Here is a 23,078-nt window from a genome sequence, read left to right as displayed (position 1 = left end):
AACTTCTCAATCACACTTTAGAATTCCAGGCAGCTTCTTACGACAAAGAATTTCGATCATTGTTGCTTACAGCTCATTCTTATACACATTTTAGAACACAGTTGAAGACTTATCTTTTTTCTAAATACCTGGGTTAACTGATCTATTCTAATGCCTAGATTATGTTTATTGTTAATAATCTTGTTTTGTACACCGCGTTGAACTCACAGTTACGTGGTTAATAAGTACATTGTTATGTTATGACTTCCCAAATGCTAGATACCATAGCCAAGCTTCAACCAATTTCCAAAAACCACATAATTCTTTTCCAAAACAAATCTGATCTGGCAGTTGATAATAACTTCTCCATGAGTCATACCTCTTAATTTTAATCAAAGCCTATCTCATGTACAGTATAGGGCATGCTCAAGGCTCTGAGTCGACCAGCTGCAATGAGTTTTCTGCAAAACCAAATGTATTATCATTGCCCCAGGAGAAGTAAGACAGGAGGAGGAGGAGGGGAGATGGAAAAGAGAAAAACACTGGATACCATGGGGCGGGGTTGAGAGGTAGGAAAGAAGAGAAATGCTGGACTCTAGCGGAGGGTATTGTAGGGAAAGAAATATTGGACACCATGGAGGGGAAAGGGGGTAAAGCACAGTTACTTACCGTAACAGGTGTTATCCAGGGACAGCAGGCAGATATTCTTGACTGATGGGTGACGGCACCGACGGAGCCCCGGTACGGACAATTTTAGAGTGATTGCACTCTAAGAACTTTAGAAAGTTCTAGCTAGGCCGCACCGCGCGTGCGCGAGTGCCTTCCCGCCCGACAGAGGCGCGCGGTCCCCAGTTAGGATAAGCCAGCTAAGAAGCCAACCCGGGGAGGTGGGTGGGACGCAAGAATATCTGCCTGCTGTCCCTGGATAACACCTGTTACGGTAAGTAACTGTGCTTTATCCCAGGACAAGCAGGCAGCATATTCTTGACTGATGGGTGACCTCCAAGCTAACAAAAAGAGGGATGGAGGGAAGGTTGGCCATTAGGAAAACAAATTTTGTAAAACAGATTGGCCGAAGTGTCCATCCCGTCTGGAGAATGCATCCAGACAATAGTGAGATGTAAAAGTATGAACTGAGGACCAAGTAGCAGCCTTGCAGATTTCCTCAATAGGAGTGGAACGGGGGAAAGCTACAGACGCTGCCATAGCTCTAATCTTGTGGCCTGTGACAGAACCTTCCAGTGTCAGGCCCGACTGAGCATAACAGAAGGAAACACAAGTGGCAAGCCAATTGGACAGGGTGCGTTTAGATACAGGATGACCCAACTTGTTAGGATCAAAGGACAAAAACAGTTGAGGAGATGATCTGTGAGGTTTGGTGCGATCAAGATAGTAAGCCAGAGCACGTTTACAATCCAAGGTATGCAAAGCCTGTTCACCTGGATTAGAATGAGGCTTTGGGAAAAAAACAGGTAGAACGATGGATTGGTTAAGATGAAACTCAGACACATCCTTAGGAAGGAATTTTGGATGTGTACGGAGAACGACCTTATCATGGTGAAAAACAGTGAAAGGTGGATCAGCCACCAGTGCATGGAGCTCACTGACCCTCCTGGCAGAAGTGAGAGCTATAAGAAAGACCACTTTCCCAAGTTAGAAATTTAAAATGCGCTGTGGCCAAAGGCTCGAAAGGAGGCTTCATTAACGCAGAAAAAACCACATTAAGATCCCATACAACAGGAGGGGCCTTAAGAGGTGGCTTCACATTGAAAAGGCCCTTCATGAGCCTTGAAACTAAGGGATGAGCTGAGAGGGGTTTTCCTTGAATCGGCTCATGGAAAGCTGCAATAGCACTAAGGTGGACCCTTATCGAAGAGGATTTAAGACCAGAGTCAGATAAGGACAACAGATAGTCCAACACCAGTCCCACTGCTGTAGACATGGGATTATGGTGATGTAACAGGCACCAGGAAGAAAACCGAGACCACTTTTGTTGGTAACATTGAAGAGTAGACGGTTTCCTGGAGGCATCAATAATAGAACGGACAGGCTGAGAAAGGAGAGCGTGAGCCGAAGTCAGCCCGAGAGATACCAAGCTGTCAGGTGCAGAGACTGTAAGTTGGGATGAAGCAGTGTTTGCTGATGCTGTGTAAGCAGTGAAGGAAACAGAGGAAGAGGTATGGGTTCCCTGGAACTGAGTTGAAGTAGAAGGGAAAACCAATGCTGTCTGGGCCACCGTGGAGCGATGAGAATCATGGTGGCTTGTTCCCTCTTGAGCTTGAATAAGGTGCGCAGCATGAGCGGAAGAGGAGGGAATGCATAAAGGAAGAGATTGGTCCAATCCAGGAGAAATGCATCGGGTTCCAGACGGTGAGGAGAGTAAAGTCTGGAGCAAAACAGGGGCAGTTGATGATTGTGGGGAGCTGCAAAAAGATCCACTTGAGGTGTGCCCCATTGGGAGAAAATGGACTGGAGAGTCGAGGGGTCGAGAGTCCATTCGTGAGGTTGAAGAATTCTGCTGAGATTGTCTGCTAAGCAATTCTGTTCCCCTTGGATGTAGACTGCCTTCAGGAATAAGTGACGAGCAGTCGCCCAGGTCCAAATCCTTAGAGCTTCCTGACATAAGGGATGGGATCCCGTCCCTCCCTGTTTGTTGATGTAGTACATTGCAACTTGGTTGTCTGTGCAAATGAGAAGAACCTGAGGAAACAGGAGATGTTGGAAAGCTTTGAGGGCGTAAAACATCGCTCTGAGTTCCAGGAAATTGATGTGGTGTTTCTTTTCCTGTGTGGTCCAAAATCCCTGAGTTTGGAACTCGTTCAAGTGAGCTCCCCATGCATAGGGGGAGGAATCCGTGGTGATGACCAGTTGATGAGGAGGTAGATGGAACAGTAGACCTCTGGATAGATTTGATGATTTCAACCACCAAAGAAGCGACTGTCGAAGAGACGAGGTCACAGATATGTGTTGTGAACAAGGATCCGTCGCTTGTGACCACTGAGTCGCTAGGGTCCATTGAGGAGTACGCAGGTGGAGACGTGCGAAGGGAGTGACATGTACTGTGGAGGCCATGTGTCCCAAGAGCACCATCATGTGATTCGCAGAGATGGAAGGTTGCTGGAACACCTGCTGACAGAGATGAAGGATGGTGTGAAGGCGGTTTGGAGGAAGAAAAGCCCTCATCTGAACAGTATCCAGAATGGCTCCAATGAATTGAAGTCGCTGAGTTGGAATGAGGTGCGACTTGGGTAGATTGATTTCGAACCCCAACAGTCGAAGGAAGTAAATGGTCTGATCCGTGGCTTTGTGAACGGACTGAGGAGAAGGAGCCTTGATGAGCCAGTCGTCCAGGTAAGGGAAGACTTGAAAGTTGTGGGAGCGGAGATAAGCTGCGACCACAATCAGACATTTGGTGAATACCCTGGGCGAGGAGGCTAGTCCGAAGGGTAGCACCTTGTATTGGTAATGATGTTGGTTGACAAGAAAGCAAAGATATTGTCTGGACATCAGATGAATTGGAATGTGAGTATACGCCTCCTTGAGATCGAGGGAACATAGCCAGTCTTCCTGAGAGAGAAGAGGATATAGGGTGGCAAGAGATAACATCTTGAACTTCTCCTTGACCAGACATTTGTTGAGATCTCTGAGATCTAATATTGGTCTGAGGTCTCCGGTCTTTTTGGGTACAAGAAAGTACCGGGAGTAAAATCCCAGGCCTTGCTGGTCCAGAGGAACTGGTTCGATGGCATTGAGAAGAAGGAGGGAGTGAACCTCCTGAGCGAGGAGGAGGGACTGAGCCTTGGTGGAAGCAGACTCTTTTGGCAGACTTACAGATGGAGGAGTCTGAAAATTTAGGGAGTAGCCGTGGGCGATGATAGCAAGTACCCACTGGTCGGAGGTGATTGCTTCCCATCGAGATAGAAAAACTTGTAGTCGACCTCCTATGGGCTGAGGTAGAGGACACGAGGGAGGAAGACTGGCAATGTCCTGGAGAAAGGAGTCAAAAGGGCTGCGTCGACTTAGGTTGAGTAGCCGGTTTGACAGCAGGCTGCTGTTGTTGACGAGCCTGTTGTAGCTGCTGACGCTGTCTGCGAGGTTGAGGAGGATGAGGCTGAGCCGGTCGAGCAGAAAACCTCCTTTGATATGAAGGTTGTTGCCTGAATGGACGAGGAGGAGGAGGTTTCTTCTTGTTTTTCAACAAGGTGTCCCACCTAGTTTCATGGGCGGAGAGCTTTTGTGTGGTGGTATCCATGGACTCCCCAAACAGCTCATCCCCTAGGCAAGGAGCATTGGCAAGCCGGTCCTGATGGTTTACGTCCAGTTCTGAGGCCCGTAGCCATGCCAACCTTCTCATTGCTACAGAGGTAGCAGTAGCTCGAGATGTCAGTTCAAAAGTATCATAAATAGAACGGACCATAAACTTCCTGAGTTGCAGAAGACTAGAGGTACATTGCTGAAAAGCAGGAAGTTTACGGTCCGGAATATACTTTTGAAAAGAGGTCACCTGTTGAATGAGGTGCTTCAGGTAAAACGAGAAGTGGAAAGCGTAATTACTTGAACGGTTGGCCAGCATGGCATTTTGGTAAAGACGCTTTCCAAATTTGTCCATGGCCTTTCCTTCCCTACCAGGAGGGACAGAGGCATACATACTGGCTCCTGCAGTCTTCTTTAGGGTTGACTCTACCAACAGGGATTCATGGGGAAGTTGGGGTTTGTCAAATCCAGGGATTGGAATCACTTTATATAGAGATTCTAGTTTTCTTGGGGCTCCTGGGATTGTCAAAGGAGTTTCAAGATTCTTATAAAAAGTTTCCCTCAAGATGTCATGGAGGGGTAACTTTAAAAACTCTTTAGGAGGTTGGTCAAAATCCAAGGCATCCAAAAATGCCTTGGATTTTTTAGAGTCAGACTCTAAAGGAATAGACAGGGTGTCTGACATCTCCTTTAAAAATTTTGTGAAGGAGGAGTGCTCTGGCTTAGCAGTAGTATCCTGCACCGATGGTTCCTCCTCATCAGATGTGTAATCCTCCTCGGTACCGAGGGGATCATCCGAATCGTCCCACAAGTCAGGGTCCCATACCGATTGTAAACGGCCCTGGGAAAGTGGAGTCGATGTATCAGTATGTTTAGTCTTGCGTACCGATTTACCAGACCGAGTGGAGACGGTACCAGGGGAATGTAGTACGGTACGGGGTTCAGAGAACAGTACCGGTTCCGACCCCGTAGGAGTAGCACGCCGTTTTGGTTCTGCTGACAGAACAGGCATGGACAAAGATTTTTGTGGTGCCGAAACAGTCGATGCCAATAACAGAGGCTGTTCGACAGACGGCACCGAAGGCTCAGTCGGTACCGACACTGGAAGGTTCGGAGACAATAGAGCCGGGAGCAACTGTTGGAGCTGCTGCTTAAGCTGGACCTGGAGGATAGAGGCAATGCGCTCATCCAACGTTGGTCCCGATGGCACCGGTACCGGTTTTTTCTTGCTCGGTACCTTCGGTGCCGCTCGACGCTCGGGTGAAGTCGATGCCGATGAAGAGGCCGAGACTTCAATGGGAGCGGAGCGTTTACGGGGCCGGCGCTCAGTCTGCAGGACTTGGCTCACTGCATGCTCGACTGGCTGGCCTAGAACAGTAGGGGAAGGCTTCTTAGCCGGCTTACCTACAGGAGTCGACACCGACGATGGATCTGGCGGTGCCGAGGTAGTCGGAGTCGATTTGGAGGAAGTCGTCGACGTCGATACCGGTGCAACTTCCATAGCGGTACCGAAAAGGATCTGCTGCTGAATTTGTCTATTTTTTAAAGTTCTTTTTTGTAAAGAACTACAGCGGGTGCAGGTTTCAGCCCTATGGTCCGGACCCAGACACTGGAGGCACCACTTGTGTGGGTCGGAAAGGGAGATAGGGCGTGCACACCGCTGACACTTTTTGAAACCCGGTGACGGGGGCATGAAGGGAAATACTGCTGTAGCAAAATCGAAGCCCGAGGCTTCGATGGTGCCAACAGGCCCCGCCGGGTCAGATTCGACAAAAAAATGAAAAATAAGAATTTTTTTTTTTTACACAAAAGGTAAAAAAGAAGGAAAGAAATAAAATATGAAGAGAAAATTACGCGCGAGCGGGAAGGCAAGTGAAATAGAAAAAAACTTCCAACAGCCGTTGGAAACACGCGTCTTCTTAGCTCCGCGGAATTAAGAAAACTGGGGACCGCGCGCCTCTGTCGGGCGGGAAGGCACTCGCGCACGCGCGGTGCAGCCTAGCTAGAACTTTCTAAAGTTCTTAGAGTGCAATCACTCTAAAATTGTCCGTACCGGGGCTCCGTCGGTGCCGTCACCCATCAGTCAAGAATATGCTGCCTGCTTGTCCTGGGATAAAGCTGGACTATGGAATGGTAGGGAAAAGATAGGGGAGATGCTGTGGTTGGAACTGGGGTGGGGTAGCTTGTGGCGCCTAAAACAAAAAGCTATTCTGCTACTCCTGGTTGTTTTAATAAATACTGTTTTGAGAAGATTTACTTTCAAGAACAAGAGAATTCAGTTGTTGTTGGAAAATGGCACTATTCTATAAAGCAATACCTTTTTTACATCTGGAACAGAAAAGGCTTGAAATCACTTTGGTGTGTAGTTTAGGACGCCTCAGCCCCACCACTCCACCGCTGCAATTAAATTTAGTATTACACCGGGAAGGCTGTGTGGTGCCTCATCATCGGCAGTCCATTAATAATATTTTTTTACAATTTTAATTTTGTGAATATTTCTCAATCCAAATATTTGTGCTAATGCTGAATTTAGTAAAAGTATAAATATTGACTTATCTCAGCCGCCTTGGGAGCCAGACCCGACATGTTTCGCACTTGAGTGCTGTTTCAAGGGTCTCCCGGGGCTGCCGCTGTCATCCGACTCCTGCTATAAATTTTTTTCCATGAAAAATTTTTTTCCATGAAAAAAATTTATAGCAGGAGTCGGATGACAGCGGCAGCCCCGGGAGACCCTTGAAACAGCACTCAAGTAGTGCGAAACATGTCGGGTCTGGCTCCCAAGGCGGCTGAGATATGTCAATATTTATACTTTTACTAAATTCAGCATTAGCACAAATATTTGGATTGAGAAATATTCACAAAATTAAAATTGTAAAAAAATATTATTAATGGACTGCCGATGATGAGGCACCACACAGCCTTCCCGGTGTAATACTAAATTTAATTGCAGCGGTGGAGTGGTGGGGCTGAGGCGTCCTAAACTACACACCAAAGTGATTTCAAGCCTTTTCTGTTCCAGATGTAAAAAAGGTATTGCTGTTTGATTCAATTACACTGGACTTAAGTCTTTCTAAAAATAAAGCCATTGTCATTAGTACTATTCTATAAAGGGCATACAGCTTTAATAGAATAGTTTTTAGCGTGGATTCCATACCTAATTTATGGGTGCCAGACTTACGCCTACTAAAACAGGCTGTGAATACCGGCATCCAAGTTAGGCAAAGATAGACAGTATTCTGTAATTCTGCATGCACCTTTTCTGAACACCCCGACATGCCTTTGGTCATGCTATCTTTTGAGATAAAATCTTTTGAGGTGCTGTGTCTTATAGAATGAAAACTCGACAGTCCTTACAGCCTACTTCACAATATTAAATGCTGTTATCCTAGAACTGATCTACCACATCCACAGCATCACAATTACTACTTGAAAGACATTTTTCAGATCTTCAGAACTGCTTCTCATAAGCATTTAGCTGTGCTTCAAAAGGAATATATGCACTTGGATCATCATTTGAGCTACTATTTTTTTTTTAAACAATAATCTTCTTATGAACATTTGTAAGCGAAACCCACTATTTTCATTCACATTTTTATGTGTCATTCATAAATGAGTTAATTTATGCCGCTCTTCAAGTTGGTGTCAAGCCCCCAGGAGCTCAGAAAGGGTCACGTTTTACCCTATGGTTTCTTCAAGGAAGTCCCCTACAAAAAATGTATACAGATGAACATCAATTCTATAAAATATTTTTCTACAGAATTAAGAGGCATACAAAAAATATTACCCCACAAGTTTCACTCTGCACCATCCTGTATAGCTCTGATTTATGATGAAGGTGCATCCCAGTGCTCAGAAGTGCAGGGCCTATACCAGGCCATGGATGTCTGAAAGGAAAGGAATTAGAGACAGGAATTCTCTACTCATTCTCTGGCACAAGGAGTTCAACAGTAATTTCTAAAGTAAACCATGGTTTTCCACTTGGAAGCACATAGCAAGCTTTCATTTCACTACTCCACCGCGGTAGTTAATTAAGTTGACACACTGATGAAAAAGTACAAAACCTTTTCTTGGACAAGGGCTTGTATCAACATAATTATTCACTCAGTAGTGAAACATAAACAGTCTTCTGTGCTTTGTTTTCAAACAGGTAAAGATCATGAAGGCTCATTTCCCCAGCACATTTCTCCATGTCAAGTCATTGGATAGAAAAGCAGAACCAGGCCATCTGAAAAAAGGTCTTATTCTTCTGAGAACCGAGAGATATCATATCACTTTCAGGAACCATCCCCAAGCTTAAAAAAAAAATCCTACAAGAACAGTACACTGGTGGGAGGGGAGCTGGAAACAAGTCAGGACACAGGCAATGAATAAGACTTCAAGTTCAGAGAATATTTAACTGCAGTTCAGAGTACAATATTAATTAATGGTATTATTTATTTTTTCTTGTAAGGAGGTAGACGGGTATGCATTTGTAAAAGTTGTTACACAAAAAAACAAAAAGGGAGACCCAATGATCCACAGTAAAAACAATCCAAAGATAAAAACAACAGACTGTGGATGTGGAGGTCCTGAAAGATGATTTTTATTCACTTTTGTTTTTATCTTTGTTACATGCTTTTGTTTTAATGGAAATACCTTTGAGGATTTTAAACTGAACCAAAACAGTGGGATAAACACACAAGATGCAGAAAAACAATATTTTAGTTAAAAATTACATCCTTCTCTTTTGACTGTATTTTTATCAGTTTTGATTTCTCCTGCAGAATTGAAATGTGTAGTAGTAAAACATCTAGATAGAAAAGAATGAAGGAGAAGCTATACTTTTACTAAGCTGTGGTAAAAAAAATGGCCCTAGTATGCCCTTAAGAGAGTTCACCTCCTGGCTATTTTTACCATAGCCAGAAAATGGCTGATTTTCTATTTTTCCTATTAATGGCTATACACTGTTGTTGCTATTAGTGTACAGTGATTAAAAATAATTGCAGGGCCACTCAATGACACCTATGTTGTAGGTGGTAAAGGCTCATGTGGTAATCCAGTGCTAACCAGTTAGTGCATAACACAGACATGGTAACTAGACATAGCTCGAAGACACCTCAGCCAAGGAAACAGATTGCTAATCATCCAATTTGATCTCTCAACTGCATTCGATCTAGTGGACCACTCCATACTTCTCCAGATACTAGACGCAATAGGAATTTCAGGTAAAGTTCACAACTGGTTCCAAGGCTTCCTTAAAACTAGAACATATAGAGTCAAATCAAAAGACATTCTATCTGAACCATGGACCAACCCATGCGGAGTGCCACAAGGCTCTCCCCTCTCTCCCACACTTTTCAACCTATTCATAGCTTCCCTAGGCACCACCCTGGACGCCCTAAATATTACTTCTTTCAGCTATGCGGACATAACCATCCTCCTTCCATTCGACATCCATAACCCAATCTCCACAGGACGCCTGAAAACTACATTGGAAACAGTAGAAAAATGGATGACAAATCATAAGTTGAAGCTGAACTCAGACAAAACTAAATTCCTACTACTAGAGAAGGACAAAAAAACCATCCCTAACAGAACTGGAAGTAAACTCAATCAAGTACCCAATACAGAGCTCCCTCAAAATCCTAGGTATACATTTAGACAGATGCTGCACAATGCAAACACAAATCCATAAAATCACCCAAAAAGCATTCTTCACAATGCGAAATCCAAGAAAAATCAGAAAATTCTTTAATAAAGACCAATTCAGGATCATTGTCCAATCCCTTGTGCTAAGTATTGTAGACTACTGCAACAGCCTTTACTTACCTTGCCCTACCAACACAATAAAAAAACTACAGACCATCCAGAACACAGCCCTCAGACTCATATACTCACTCAGCAAACACGACCACATTACCAATGCATACTTAGAATCTCACTGGCTACCAATAAAAGCAAGAACACAATTCAAACTCTACTGTCTCATTTTCAAAGTAACCCACGGCACGGCACCCAGTTACCTAAACAACCGTTTTCACTACTACCTCTCACCCAGAAGAAGGAGAACACAGAACCTTTTCACCTACCCACCTCTCAACGGTACTCGTCGTAAGAAATTTTACGACAACCTTCTGGGGACACAAGCAGCTAAAATCGACTCTGACATCTCAAAACTACTGACCAAAACAACAGACATAAAAGAGTTCCGTAAAGAAATAAAAACACTACTGTTCAAAAAATATCTCCCATCACTCTAACCACCACCCAATGAGTTCCCAATCAACGCCTTTGGAAACACCCACCTATAGTATCTCTTTGTCTGTGATCTAGAATGTACTGTAACTCTTTTACACTACACCCGATTTAACTTGATTCAGTTGATATGTATTATCTTCTGTGAAATTGAAGTATCATAATTCTTTACTGTTCCTGTAACTTACTCTTATCCTGTAATGTAATTCTACTGGAATTGCCCAGATATCTTCTATATTGTAATCCGCCTAGAACCGCAAGGCACAGGCGGAATAGAAATCCCTAATGTAATGTAATGTAACTGGTTAGCACAGGAACCCCTGCTCTCTGCCCACAGACACACCCCTCCAACAAAAGTTTTAAAATATAGTTTAGCATATGGGTAAGCAGGTTCCAATTTGGAACTTATCACAGGACAACTGAGGTGCGTCCAATGCTAAGCCATTTTAAGCCGCAGTTAGCGCACTTATAATAGGATGAGATGTACCCAAGGTAGTATACAGCAGATGTAGCTTGACATAAAACTTAGAATTTTGGTATTCACTTCAGTGTGCTGTCAGCTCTGAATAAGAACATAAGCATTGCCAAACTGGGTCAGACCAAAGGTCCATCAAGCCCGGCATCCTGTGGCCAATCCAGGTCACAAGTACCTGGGAAGAGTAAAAAAAAAGTATAATTTTGGCAATGGTGGCATCAGATGCATATGCAGTCTCCAAAAATAGCCACAAAAAAAAAAAAAAAAATAGCCGCCCAATTTAGCCATGTAAAATAGGCACCTAACAAGGCCACATAGAATATTTGCTCAATACTGGCTGCATAACCGCCCCCCACACACCTTTTTACAAAACTGATAGTTTTTAGTGCAAGCTGGTGCGCTAAGTGCTCTGCGCTGCTCCCGACACCCAGGGTTCCTAGGAGCAGCAGGAGCAGGGTAAAGCATTCAGCACGTTAGCATGTGCTAAAAATCACTTTTATGGTTTTGTAAAGGGGGGGGAGGAAATTTAGCTGCTTAACAGTGGCCCAATAAGGTGGCTGCTTAATATAAGGGGGTGCTGAAAAGTTTTCAGCCCAACCAACTTCATAAATGCTGACAGTTATTTTGCAACTGTAGCTGAAAAGAATGTTTATTTTATTTTGCAGTGTCCATCTGCAGAATCCCAATGCTATGTTTTGACATTGTTTCAGATTATTGATTGAACCATGTAATTCTTGCTCTATCCAGCATAATTGTTTACAGTATATGTTATAGTCTTATAAATGGAAATAAAGACTTAAAACATAACTGTGGATTTTCCCTTTCAAAATTGCCCAGTGGTTTTCCGTGTGGTGAGGTTTTTATATTCCCATTCTGACCTATACTGAATTGATTCTCCCCCTCCACTGCCAATATGGCTTTCTTGCCCTCCCCCCACCCCCAACACAGAGCAAGTAGGTAAACTACCTTGATGTTGGTTGGATTGAGAAAAATGCAAGAAAATCACTCTTTGCCCGAGTATATGGCTTTTCAGAAATTGCCTTCCTACAAGAAGATGTCTTCCCTTTGGACTTCTGATCTCCAGAGGCTCCAATGGCAAGAAATGAAAGATTGGACATGACATAAGTACAAAGCATAATAGCCCAATGATCCATCTAATCCAGAAATAGGGCAATCAAGGTCACAAGTACTTGGCAGAAAACCAAATAATAGCAACTTTCCATGCTACTGACTCAGGGCAAACAGTAGCTTCTCCCATGTCTTTCTCAGCAAATGGAAGTGCCTGTACCCCTTTCCAGTATATGCAGATTCTTCAAATGGAAAGTCTGGCTTCGGAAGACCTTCATGAGATATCTGAATATAAGGGCTAGTTGATTTTCCTAATTTGGTTACCCAACACTCAAAGCAGGGACAGTGAACTGCAGTCCTTTAACTAAGCTGCATTAGGTGCTAATGCACATCTACTGCAGCAAACATGGCTTAATTCAAGGTGGGCCAAAGCATTCCACATGAACGCACGCAAATGTAAAATCTAAGCAGGTTTAATAATTTAGGGGGGTTTCAGCCAGGTACTTGTGACATGGATCAGCCATTGTTGGAAACAGGATACTGGGCTAGATGGACCATTGGCCTGACCCAGTACGGCTATTCTTATGTTCTTATGAAGGGGCATGGCAGGAGCATTCCTGCGATAACAAGTTAGGGCTTCTACACTAACTAGCTAGTACAAATACAATCCACACTCCAGTTAAAAGTGCTGAGTTTAAAGCCTTACAGTTTCCCCAACTAAAATAAACATTTCTTTTTCTTTTTCTACCTTTTGGTAGATGAGTACACCAAAGTGTATGTGTTTAGCTATTAGTGGAGTATGTTAAATTTCTGTTATTTTCCACAATAAAGTGCAGATATTGAGGGTTCATTTAATAAAATACTGCTAGATTGTTTGCATGAAATGTCTTTTTATCAATGTTATCATTGCCGAGCGTGAAAGCACAAAAGTTCTAGCTACAACACCAAGACATTTGCTCCATTAAGCAAAAACAACAGATTTTAAGAAAAACGAAGCTTTATGTAATCCGTGGCTTTGAGAGACGTCAGGATGGGCTTAAAAAAATTAATTTTCTGATGAAGCACAATCAAATTCATTGGAAAAACTTCAATTCACAGTTTTTCTGGACAATCTGACCGGTAGGTGAATGGCCTTCAGGGATATTCCAACTAACTTCTGCTTTGCTTCACCGAATACTTGATTTTACACATGCAACTGTCGCATTTCAAGACGCCACCATTTACGCTAGCTGTAGACATAGCTCAAGTGGTCATGCTACTATGGACTTACACTAGCATTCTAGAGCAGATTTGGTAGACGAAATGTGGCATTTTAGAATGCTAGTAGCCTAGTGACCAGTATTTGGATTTCTTCACCAAATTGAATCCATAAAATCCATACAACTGAATGCTTTAATAAACAGTCTATTTACAAGACATTCAATCTAATTTACATAACTACTTCATAAAAATGTAACTTACACTGTACAAGTACAGTGTCAACATGGTCATCAACAAATGGCCATTGATTATAACAGAAACAGATTATTGATTATTTCACAGGTTGACCATGGACTATTTTTATTTAATCTTATCCCTTTTGGTCAGTTCTAGAAAGATGGATTATAGCACAGTTGGTTCTATTGCTAAGACCACATAAAGCTCTTGGTAAGAGATTAGCGAGCTAAAGGTGGTGTGCTAAGAGTTCAACAAAAATATTGAAAGCCTGCTATTCTGATAATTCACAAATTACAAAATGTCCACCTTAACAAGATTTCCCAGTAATCTCATGGATACATTCACTTTGTAAAAATTAAGGAATAAGCTAAACAAAGTCTTTCATATAGGCACTTAAAAGAAAAGATATAAAAAAATTTATTAAAGAAAAAATTAAAGTGAATGACAGACTCCACTTCCTGCTACTCCAGTGGCAGAGCCTGGCCCCAGTGTCACATAAATGTTAGCGTGGTGATAAGAGTCTTGCTCAGGTCAGCAGCATCCTGTAGATCACTCTGTGGCTCTTCTGTGGAAGTATGTACATATTTTTCTCATGGAGCCTGGTGTGGTGGGAACCTAAGGAAAGATCAGGGCATTAAGTAACATGTACCATACAAATACCCAAGTATACGCATATAGTATTTTCTTTTAGCTACCACTGAAGGGACAGACTATATTTGAATCAACCAGATAGATGGACTATATAAAACATACAGTAGAATCCCGATTAACCGGTACTCAAGCAACTGGCACTCTCACTAACCCGGCAAAAAAAATAAAAAAAAATCATCCCCGAAACAGCAGCAGCAGTCCAGAGCCACGAACCCTCTTCCCTCCCTCCAGCCCCAAAGCAAGCAGCAGCGGGAGCAGGCCTGAGCTGGGAACCCCCCTCCCCTCCAGCCCCCCAAAAAGCCCTGAAGCAGCAGCAGTCCTGAGTTGGAGTCACAAACTCCCCTCCCTCTAGCCTCCAAAGCAGTAGCAGCAGTCCTCCCTCAAGCAGTTGCAATAGTCTTGAGTGAGGAGGGGTCTAGTAGGCCAGACCCACATAGAGGAAGGTAGACCAGACGGGGGAAGAGAAAGTGACCCAGAAAGAAGGGAAGAAAAGATGCTGGACCTATAAGTGGGGGTGGGGAATGATAGAGTGAGGTGGGAAGGGAGACAAAACTATTTTTACAGTAACTCTCAAGCATCCAGAAAATACAGTTATCCGGCATCCACCAATCCCTGTGGGTGCCGGATAAGAGTGTACTATACATCTTTCATCCAAACAGGATCCAGGTTGTGGAAAAATCTCTATGTGCCTGATTGCATATAAGTTTTATTATCAGTATGGCCCCAGCTGGACCACTGAAAGAAGAAACAGTGCTTGCATCAAGATTTACAAAGACTAGGGGACACTCAAAGTTACAGAGTAATACTTTTAAAACCAACAGAAGGAAATATTTTTCCATTCAGTGAATAGTTAAGCTCTGGAACGTGGTAAGAGGATGTGGTAAGAGCAGTTAATGTAGCTGGTTTAAAAAAAAAAAAAGAAGATTTGGACAAATTCCTGGAGGAAAAGTCCATAATCTGCTGTTGAGACAGATATAGGACGGTAGCATGGAATGCTGCTACTATTTAGGTTTTTGCCAGGTACTTGCGACTTGGATTGGCCTCCGCGAAGATGGGATACTGGGCTATAAGGACCACTGGTCTCATCCAGTAAGGCTATTCTTATGTTATTATAATATGCCTTCATTTAAGTGTCTCTTGTATTCTTAGAGACATTTTTGCCATAGGGTCACAAGAAAGCTGGGGTGGGCAGGTGGCTTTTGATGCCTATGATAAAGAGCTGGAAGAAGTGTACAATGAAAGACATGCCACTCGCCTAGGAAAGCAATGGGAAACATTCCTCAGAATTTCTAATAATTGGGTCATTATACACTGGTTTGTCATCTATGCTGCCTGAAAGTTTGAATTTCACCAGCATGGGATAAGTTATATAACAAATTAAATTTTGTGTTTGTATTTATTTGGATTTACAGTAGCTCAGGCAGCGCTACCTTCAGGTACAGTAAGGAGCTCCTTGCTGCCGAAAAGCTTGCAATCTACTACCACTACTTATTTCTATAGTGCTACTCTCCCTTATTTCTAAAAAGGGATTAAAGGAATCAAGATCTTCAGTTAATCTTCGGTCTTTAAATTCTCTCAACTCTGGAATGATCTCCCCCCCCTTTTTTTTAAAGGAGTTCCAGTTCGTTTCAATTTTTCCGTAACATAAGAACACTGGTCCCCAGTGGTGGAACTCTTTGCCCCAACATATCAAAAACGAAAAAGATATCCCTTCTTTTAAAAAATCCCTGAAAACATACCTTTTTAAAGATGCTTTTAACGTTTAAACTTTCTTGATTTTATGATTTTTCCTTTTAATATTACCTAGTTTCCTTTTGTTTTTCCCTTATATGTTTTCTTGATATAACAGTTGTAACTTTTTGCCCTCCTTCCCCTCCAACTAATGTCTGTCCTGTCTTAATCTTAATGTTTATTTATTTTGTATTTATTTTTAATTCTATCCAATTTTATAATTATGTACATCGCTTTGTAATCAGATTTAGCGATTCATCAAATATTTAATAAACCTTGAAACCTTGAACATAAGAACTGCCATCTCTGGATCAGACCTTCGGTCCATCAAGTCTGGCGATTCGCATACACGGAGGCCCGGCCAGGCGTAATTTTAGTCACCCATATCCCTCTCGTAAGGAGATGTGCATCTAGTTTGCTTTTAAATCCTAGAATGGTGGATTCCGCAATAACCTCCTCTGGGAGAGCATTCCAGGTGTCCACCACTCGTTGTGTGAAGCAGAACTTCCTGATATTTGTCCTGGACTTGTCCCCCCTTAGCTTCAGTCCATGTCCTCTTGTCCGTGTCACATTGGACATTGTAAATAATTTTTTTTCCTGCTCTATTTTGTCGATTCCTTTCAGTATTTTGAAAGTCTCGATCATATCCCCCTCGCAGTCTCCTTTTCTCAAGGGAGAACAATCCAAGTCTCTTAAGTCATTCCTCGTATTCCAAGTTCTCCATACCTTTTATTAGCTTTGATGCTCGTCTCTGCAATCTTTAGAAACTACTCTATTTGCCAAACATTTTGAAAATTAATTCTTTTGAAATTTTGCTATTTTCTATTTATCATTTGTAAATCATTCCCTGTTTATTTAATTGCTGTAAACCAAGTTGAGCCTTCTCAGAATGATGACTCAATATACAAAGTTGAGCTTTAGTTTAGTTTAGAGGTATGCAGCACTGTACATAAAACATATGAGGTGGTCCTTGCTCAAAACAGCTTACAAAATATTTAAGATGGGTACATGGGACAAAAATGGGACTGGAGAGTTATGATGGGAATAATAATAAAAGAAGTTAAGAGCAGGCATTTAGCGTAGATTTGAATATGGCCAGAGACAAGAGCTTGACATACCAACGTGGGAAATCTATTCCAGGCATAGGGTGCAGCAAGATGAAAGGAATGGAATCTGGAGTTGGCAGTGGAGAATGGAACAGATAAGAGAGACTTGCCCAATGAATTGAGCTCCCAGGGAAGAACTTAGGACGAGGGAAGAGACACTGAGGAGCTATAGAATGAGTGCACTTGTCAGTAGAGAATAACAAGGTGACAAAATTAATCACCGTTCCTGTCTCTGCAGATAACCGTGGGAAACCATCTCCATGTCATTCTTTAAGGAGAGAGGGAAGTATCAGAGTATGAATGGGCACAGTCACTGACCCTCAAGCCTTGCATTGAAAAATGCTGGTATAGAAGGACTGGGGTTGAGTTAGACACTAAAGAATGACACGGAATCGTTTCCCGCGGTTATCCGTGGGGACGGGAATGGTAATGAATTTTGTCACGTAACATAACTTTATTCTTCTATATACCGCCAACAATTGAACTACTTCTAGGCGGTTTACACAGAAGAGAAACTGGACAATCAGCAAAGTATTGAGAGTAAAAGTACATGTTACCTAGAGTATAAAATTTTTGTTATGAATAAAACTTCAGTTAAGAAATGAATTTATCAAATAGCACAGTATCGAAATGCGCTGTAAGATTGCATGGTTCCGCTAATATAAATTGCCCAACCAGGACTGTTTACTTGCTTGGAATGCTAGCATCCTATCCAAAAAAGACCTGTATCTACAACCAATGATCCTAGGATAGGTAAATAAATTGCAATTCCTGATTATCCTTATAGGGCTGTATAGCACGAAATGAGATAAAAGATAGGTAGGGGCCAATCCCCAAACCAGCTTAAAACAAATACAAGAGAACTTAAATATTACTCGTGCTTCTACTGGCAGCCAGTGCAGCATTCGATAAGGACTGACGTGATCATTTTTCCTTAGCCCACTTGTAAGTCAGTAAGAGGAGCTTGAATAGTATATGGAAGTAGATGGGGAACCAATGAAATGACTTGAAAAGAGGGGATATGCAAGTGCCGTGGCACTGGTGAAAGATAAATCATGCTGTAGAATTTTGAACGGATTGAAGGTGAGAGAGATGGTTTGGTGGGAGACCTGAAGGTTAAGTGGCTTGCCCGATGTTACAATGAGCAACAGTGGGATTTGAACCCTGGCTTCCCTGCCCACCGCTTTAATCATTAGGCCACTTCTCCATTAGTCAGAAGGCAGTAAAGCCCTTTGATATAACATAAAAACACCAACTACGTAGCTAACAATTATTCCATAAATTGGCTGTCCTGAACCTCAAATGGCTCCTAAAAATGATCTGCTGGAGGATTTTCTAACTTTCCAGCTTGGTATACATTATTAAAAGCACATTTCACTGTAGCTCTTCAAAAAAATGAACTGCACTGGTAGCGTGGTGGATGGAAACAGTACTGGAATTTAAGAGAGCATGGGGATGAAAAAAGGAAGGGAAAACTCAGATCAGAGACGTGGGAAAGGAAGCACAGACTCGATGGGCCTTGTAGCTATTTATACATCAGAATCCAGTTGTTGTTTTTTCCTAACTCTATATACAGTAGCTTAGGTGCCAAGGAAGAAAAGGCTTCAAACACCATATTCCTCCTCTCTCACATTACCAGTGCAGCCCTCTCCTCCTCCCCCAACACATACAGCTTTCTCACTCCCCTCTTCCTCCTTTAACCACCCCTATTCCCCTTTAGCACTGCTGCACAATGCGGCCTCTTTTCTCCTACTACAAGCCCTAAATCAGGTATAAAGATACTGCCTTCTCTTGGCCCAGTTCCTCTAAGAACACTGCAGCAGAAAGGGGTGGAACAATGGGGCCATGGCTTGATCAATTCTTTGCCCCTTCTGCCCAGATTTATGGAATATAATTATGGAATATTATTATTTTTAAATAAAGCAGCTTTATTAGTTGGTTTGGCATACCTACAGCCCAAAAGTATACACAAAGGGTTGACCCTTTCTTTATAGTAACAATAAACATAGCTAATTAGCATAGTATAAAATCTGCATGGCTAGGGTTTCAAAAATATACTTAAGGAAAAATAGGTGTTATACTTTTTCCTTATAAGTATATTTTTGAAACCCTATCCATGCAGACTTTATACTATGCTAATTAGCTATGTTTATTGTTACTATAAAGAAAGAGGGTCAATCGTTTTGGTATACTTTTGGGGAAAATGGATGCTTCCAGGCAATTAACCCATATTAAACAAAGTGTTTATCATGGGGAAAAAGCTGCATATTACAATATTATCATCAGGAAAGTCAACCTCCGTTCTGGCCCTTGCAAAACAAACTCCCTGTTTTTGTTCTCACAGAAGTCCAGAGTGCAGGACTTGCTCTTAAGCAAAAGACACTCCATAATGGTTTAGGATGAAGATATTCAACCCCTGCCACCAAAGGCCAGAGGTGTAGTGCTCAATAAGTTGGGAGGGATGTAGATACGCTATTAGGGTTAGCTCAAGGGTCTGTGGCACCTCCCCTACACAATCCAGTATTTCTCTCCTCCACCCCCCTGATCTGGTATCCCTACCACCACCAACTCTCTCTCAAATCCCCCCTTCCTGCTGGACCAGGCAAGGCATTGGTTCAGGGCAATGAAGATATAGGCACCAAATTCCAGTCCGTCTATTACCAGCACCCTGGACCAGGGTCTTACCTGATCCATAGGGAGCCAGTCCTGTATGCTATAGACAGAGAAAGTTTGATAAGGTGTTCATTGGAGGAGGAAAGGAGTTCAGTGGTTATTTATAGGCAGGATATGGACTCCACCCACTTTAGCATTCCTCACTGCGGTCACTTCTAAGAATGAGGACCTCCTGCATAAGGATTCTATATTAGGAGGTAGTGGATGCTGCAGATGGGCCATTTGGCCTTTATCTGCCGTCAAGTTTCTAAGCCAGGGTGGAGGGAGGGGAATTCCTTTGATGTTGTGCCTATATATTGTTACCGAGAGGTCATAAGAGTCAAAGCCTCCTGCACAAGAATTCTATCTTACACTTCAAATTCCACTGCCTACTATTCGAAGCTATAAACGGAGACAGCCCAACCTACTGGAACAATCAACTAATTCAATCCACCTCAACCAGACACAGGAGAACTCATACAATATTCACACACCCGCCAACCAAAAATGTCAAACAAAGAAAACTGTATGACAACCTACTGGCCACCAGAGCAGCGAAACTGGACCGACAACTCACCAATCTGCTAATTTCGACCACAGACTACAAAACCTTCAAAAAAGAAACAAAAACCCTACTCTTCAAAAAATACATAAAACCAATATAACACAATCAGACATGTCTCGAACGTCTCCTGCAATACTATCTACTCCTTAGTAAATTGGAAAATGTTCAAGCTATTCCTTAAGTACTTCTTATTATCTTACAATATGTGCTTCTTAATATCATAACAATTCTTATGTAATCTGCCTTGAACCGCAAAGTAAAGGCGGAATAGAAATCACTAATGTAATGTAAGGTGGAGATTTTTTTTCTTTGGCGTGGGGGGGGGGGGGAAGGGGGTAATTCTTTAAACATTACATGATCTTCTGCTTACATGGGATAAGCTTGCTCATTGCTTTGTAAATAGTGGTCTTTCATATGCAGAGCTCTGTTCGCTGTAGTGTTGAATAAAGCAATTTTACCAAAGGGGTTCTGCTAACATTAACCTGCAAGCCCAAGATTTAGAAAACCCTAAACATCTCTAATAACACTGCTACTTGTACCACGACGTTAGGAGCCACAGGAAGAAAGGATGGACCCCTCTGTGTGCAATATCAAGGCTACTTACAGGTGGGGATGATGGCGCTGCACTCCTGACTTGATGCTTTTTTGTGCTGGTGGCCTTGGAGGATGGGGGACTGGTGCTTATGTTTTTTGGACTGGAAGACTTGTCTGTTCTGAATTTCTCTCCCATGGCAGATAGCCAGTTTCTTTTCTCAGGGGAACCATTTTCTTTGTCCATCAGCTCCGTTCTTATTTCACCCTGAAGTATGAAAGGAGGAGAAGTTCCTAGAGTTTCCACTAAAAGGTCTCCAAGGGAGGCAGCCTTCTTCCCACTATACTCTGAAAGTTCACTTCCGTCACAGTCCTCTTGCTGGATTTTTCCCACATCGCCATCTGAGGAGCATAGATCCAACCTACGTTGTTTGGCCATAGGATTAAGCTCCATTACACAGCTGCAACTTTTAACACATTCATGCACTGGCTTATCATTCCTGCTAGTCTCCAACCTTCGCTTAGCCTTCTTCTCAAGAAGTAGCACAGCGTCAGGGCTGGAGTGCACCTGCAAGACAAGAGGCATGAGAGCTTTTCTAGGAGAAGGCGTTCTTGCTTCAGGCACAGAAGAGGAAGAATTTGGAGTCTTGTTCACCCAGTTCCTGATGGAACTCGTTGGTTTAGGTGATGCAATGCAGTCTCCTGCTTTCTGCCTGGCTGGAGTTTGGCCTTTAGAGACAAGTGCTTTAAGAGAAGTTGTTGGCGTATTGGTGGCAAGGGGGAGATCACCAGTACAGTTTGGTGCACAAGCTGCTATAATTGGCGATGATACAGTAGTATTGCTTTCCATTTGAGGGGCTTTAGCTGGAGTAGTGTGTTTAGCTGCATCTGTTAAAGAGTAGAAAGCAAAAATATTCAACATCAGATAAGCAATCTAGAATAAAATGTATAAAAACAGAGAACTGAAAGACAGCATCAGTCCCTACAGAGAAAAAAGGTTAGAAGCCTGGATTGGTGCAGACATTTGAGTAGTGATCACAGGAGGCTTAAAGAAGAAAAAAAGTTAACAAAACTATAAAACTTATGCTGCTACTGTTGAAACAAGAAGGGATCAAAGTTCAACATGATTAATCAGATAGGAGGACTCCTATCCAGTTAAATCTCTTTATTAAAGAATGCAATTAAAAAACAATGGCTCTGGGTTGTTTTTTTTTTTTTTTTTACTTTCTATACATTTCTATACATTCCAACTCCCAGTTTATTGTCTTCCCCTATACAACCTTATCCAATCACCCCCTCCCCCGATGACATTTTTTGATAAATCTTCTTCATTGGTTATAACAAACAGTACAAATTTCATAAACCATATCAGCACTATGAAAAAGCTTACAATTAAACAAAATTAAAAGAACAAAGATATAAATACTTTATTAAACTAGCTTTGTTCAGAGTCCCATTTTTGAGAAAATTAATAAATAAGGTGTGCAACGGCTGTCATCTCCATTAAAAAAAAAAAAGAAATAAAAGATTCTTGCACATATTTGGCATCTCTTGATTAGGGCAGCTTGAGTCACCTGGTTACACAGTCTGAGATAAGAAAATAAAATCTTGCTTCAGTTAACTAAAAACCTTAATTTTGTTAAAATTTGTGCATGTTCATAATTTAAGAAGCCAGTCATACTGCACTTCTCTACCAGTGCTAACATAATGCAAATCTCTATTCCTAGGCAGTTACACCATGAGTAAACTTGTAAATAAAATGTGGACTGGTCAAATTCCATGTAAGTGTCTCTCAGGCTATCATCAAGCAGCTTTGCTGCGAGTTGAATCTGCCACTGTGAGCAATTTTGTATCTACCAGATAGCTAAAAGCCTGAAACTGCACCCCCTGGTTTTTATTCAGCCTGACGCAGACCTTCAGAGGGTCAAACATAGCCATAGCGAGAGTTTTACGCTTTTAATCTGTTTGCAATGAATAAATTTTATAAAGCTTCATTATGCTGGTCTGCTCTATTACTTCACGCCATGAGGGCATTAGGCATCCTCTTAGGGAATTACTTTGGCTCCCTCTTCTCCCAAATGGCCATTCCAGGCCTGCCTTTACCCATGCGTGCAGTGGGTGACATCAGACTTAGATTAGCTTCTTATAGAGGAGTGAGGAAGAGCCATTTGGAAACCCAACCCACAGTGGTATTTATACTGCAGCCTTCTAGGTTTACCAAATCCTTACTGCCACAAGATGCCATGGTACCAGCTTTGCCTTTGGGAAGGCCATATTATTTGCCAGAGTTTGCATGCACATTGAGAAAGCATGCAGAAAAAAAAATGTTTATGCAAAAAAAACCACACAAAACACCCTCCTCCACTACCAGAACATTTATACGGCACAGCAAACA

At 42.3% G+C, this 23,078-nt stretch overlaps 1 protein-coding gene across 1 annotated transcript in view; it reads right to left on the bottom strand.

The window, feature by feature from the left end:
- Positions 1-13,384: 13,384 nt before the first annotated feature.
- The window catches only part of DTL (denticleless E3 ubiquitin protein ligase homolog), a 66,465-nt gene continuing 56,771 nt past the window's right edge, over positions 13,385-23,078 (bottom strand). The window contains exons 14-15 of the mRNA XM_033938312.1: positions 20,757-21,571; positions 13,385-14,062 (exon numbers count right to left, since the gene is read on the bottom strand). Of these exons, the coding sequence (XP_033794203.1) occupies positions 13,997-14,062; positions 20,757-21,571 (881 nt within the window). The 3' untranslated portion in view covers positions 13,385-13,996. The remainder of the gene's footprint in view (positions 14,063-20,756; positions 21,572-23,078) is intronic.

Source organism: Geotrypetes seraphini, chromosome 3 (assembly GCF_902459505.1).
Source record: "Geotrypetes seraphini chromosome 3, aGeoSer1.1, whole genome shotgun sequence".
Lineage (NCBI taxonomy): Eukaryota > Metazoa > Chordata > Amphibia > Gymnophiona > Dermophiidae > Geotrypetes > Geotrypetes seraphini.
Note: the sequence above shows the minus strand (reverse complement) of the source record. Positions and strands in the feature narration are given on the sequence as shown.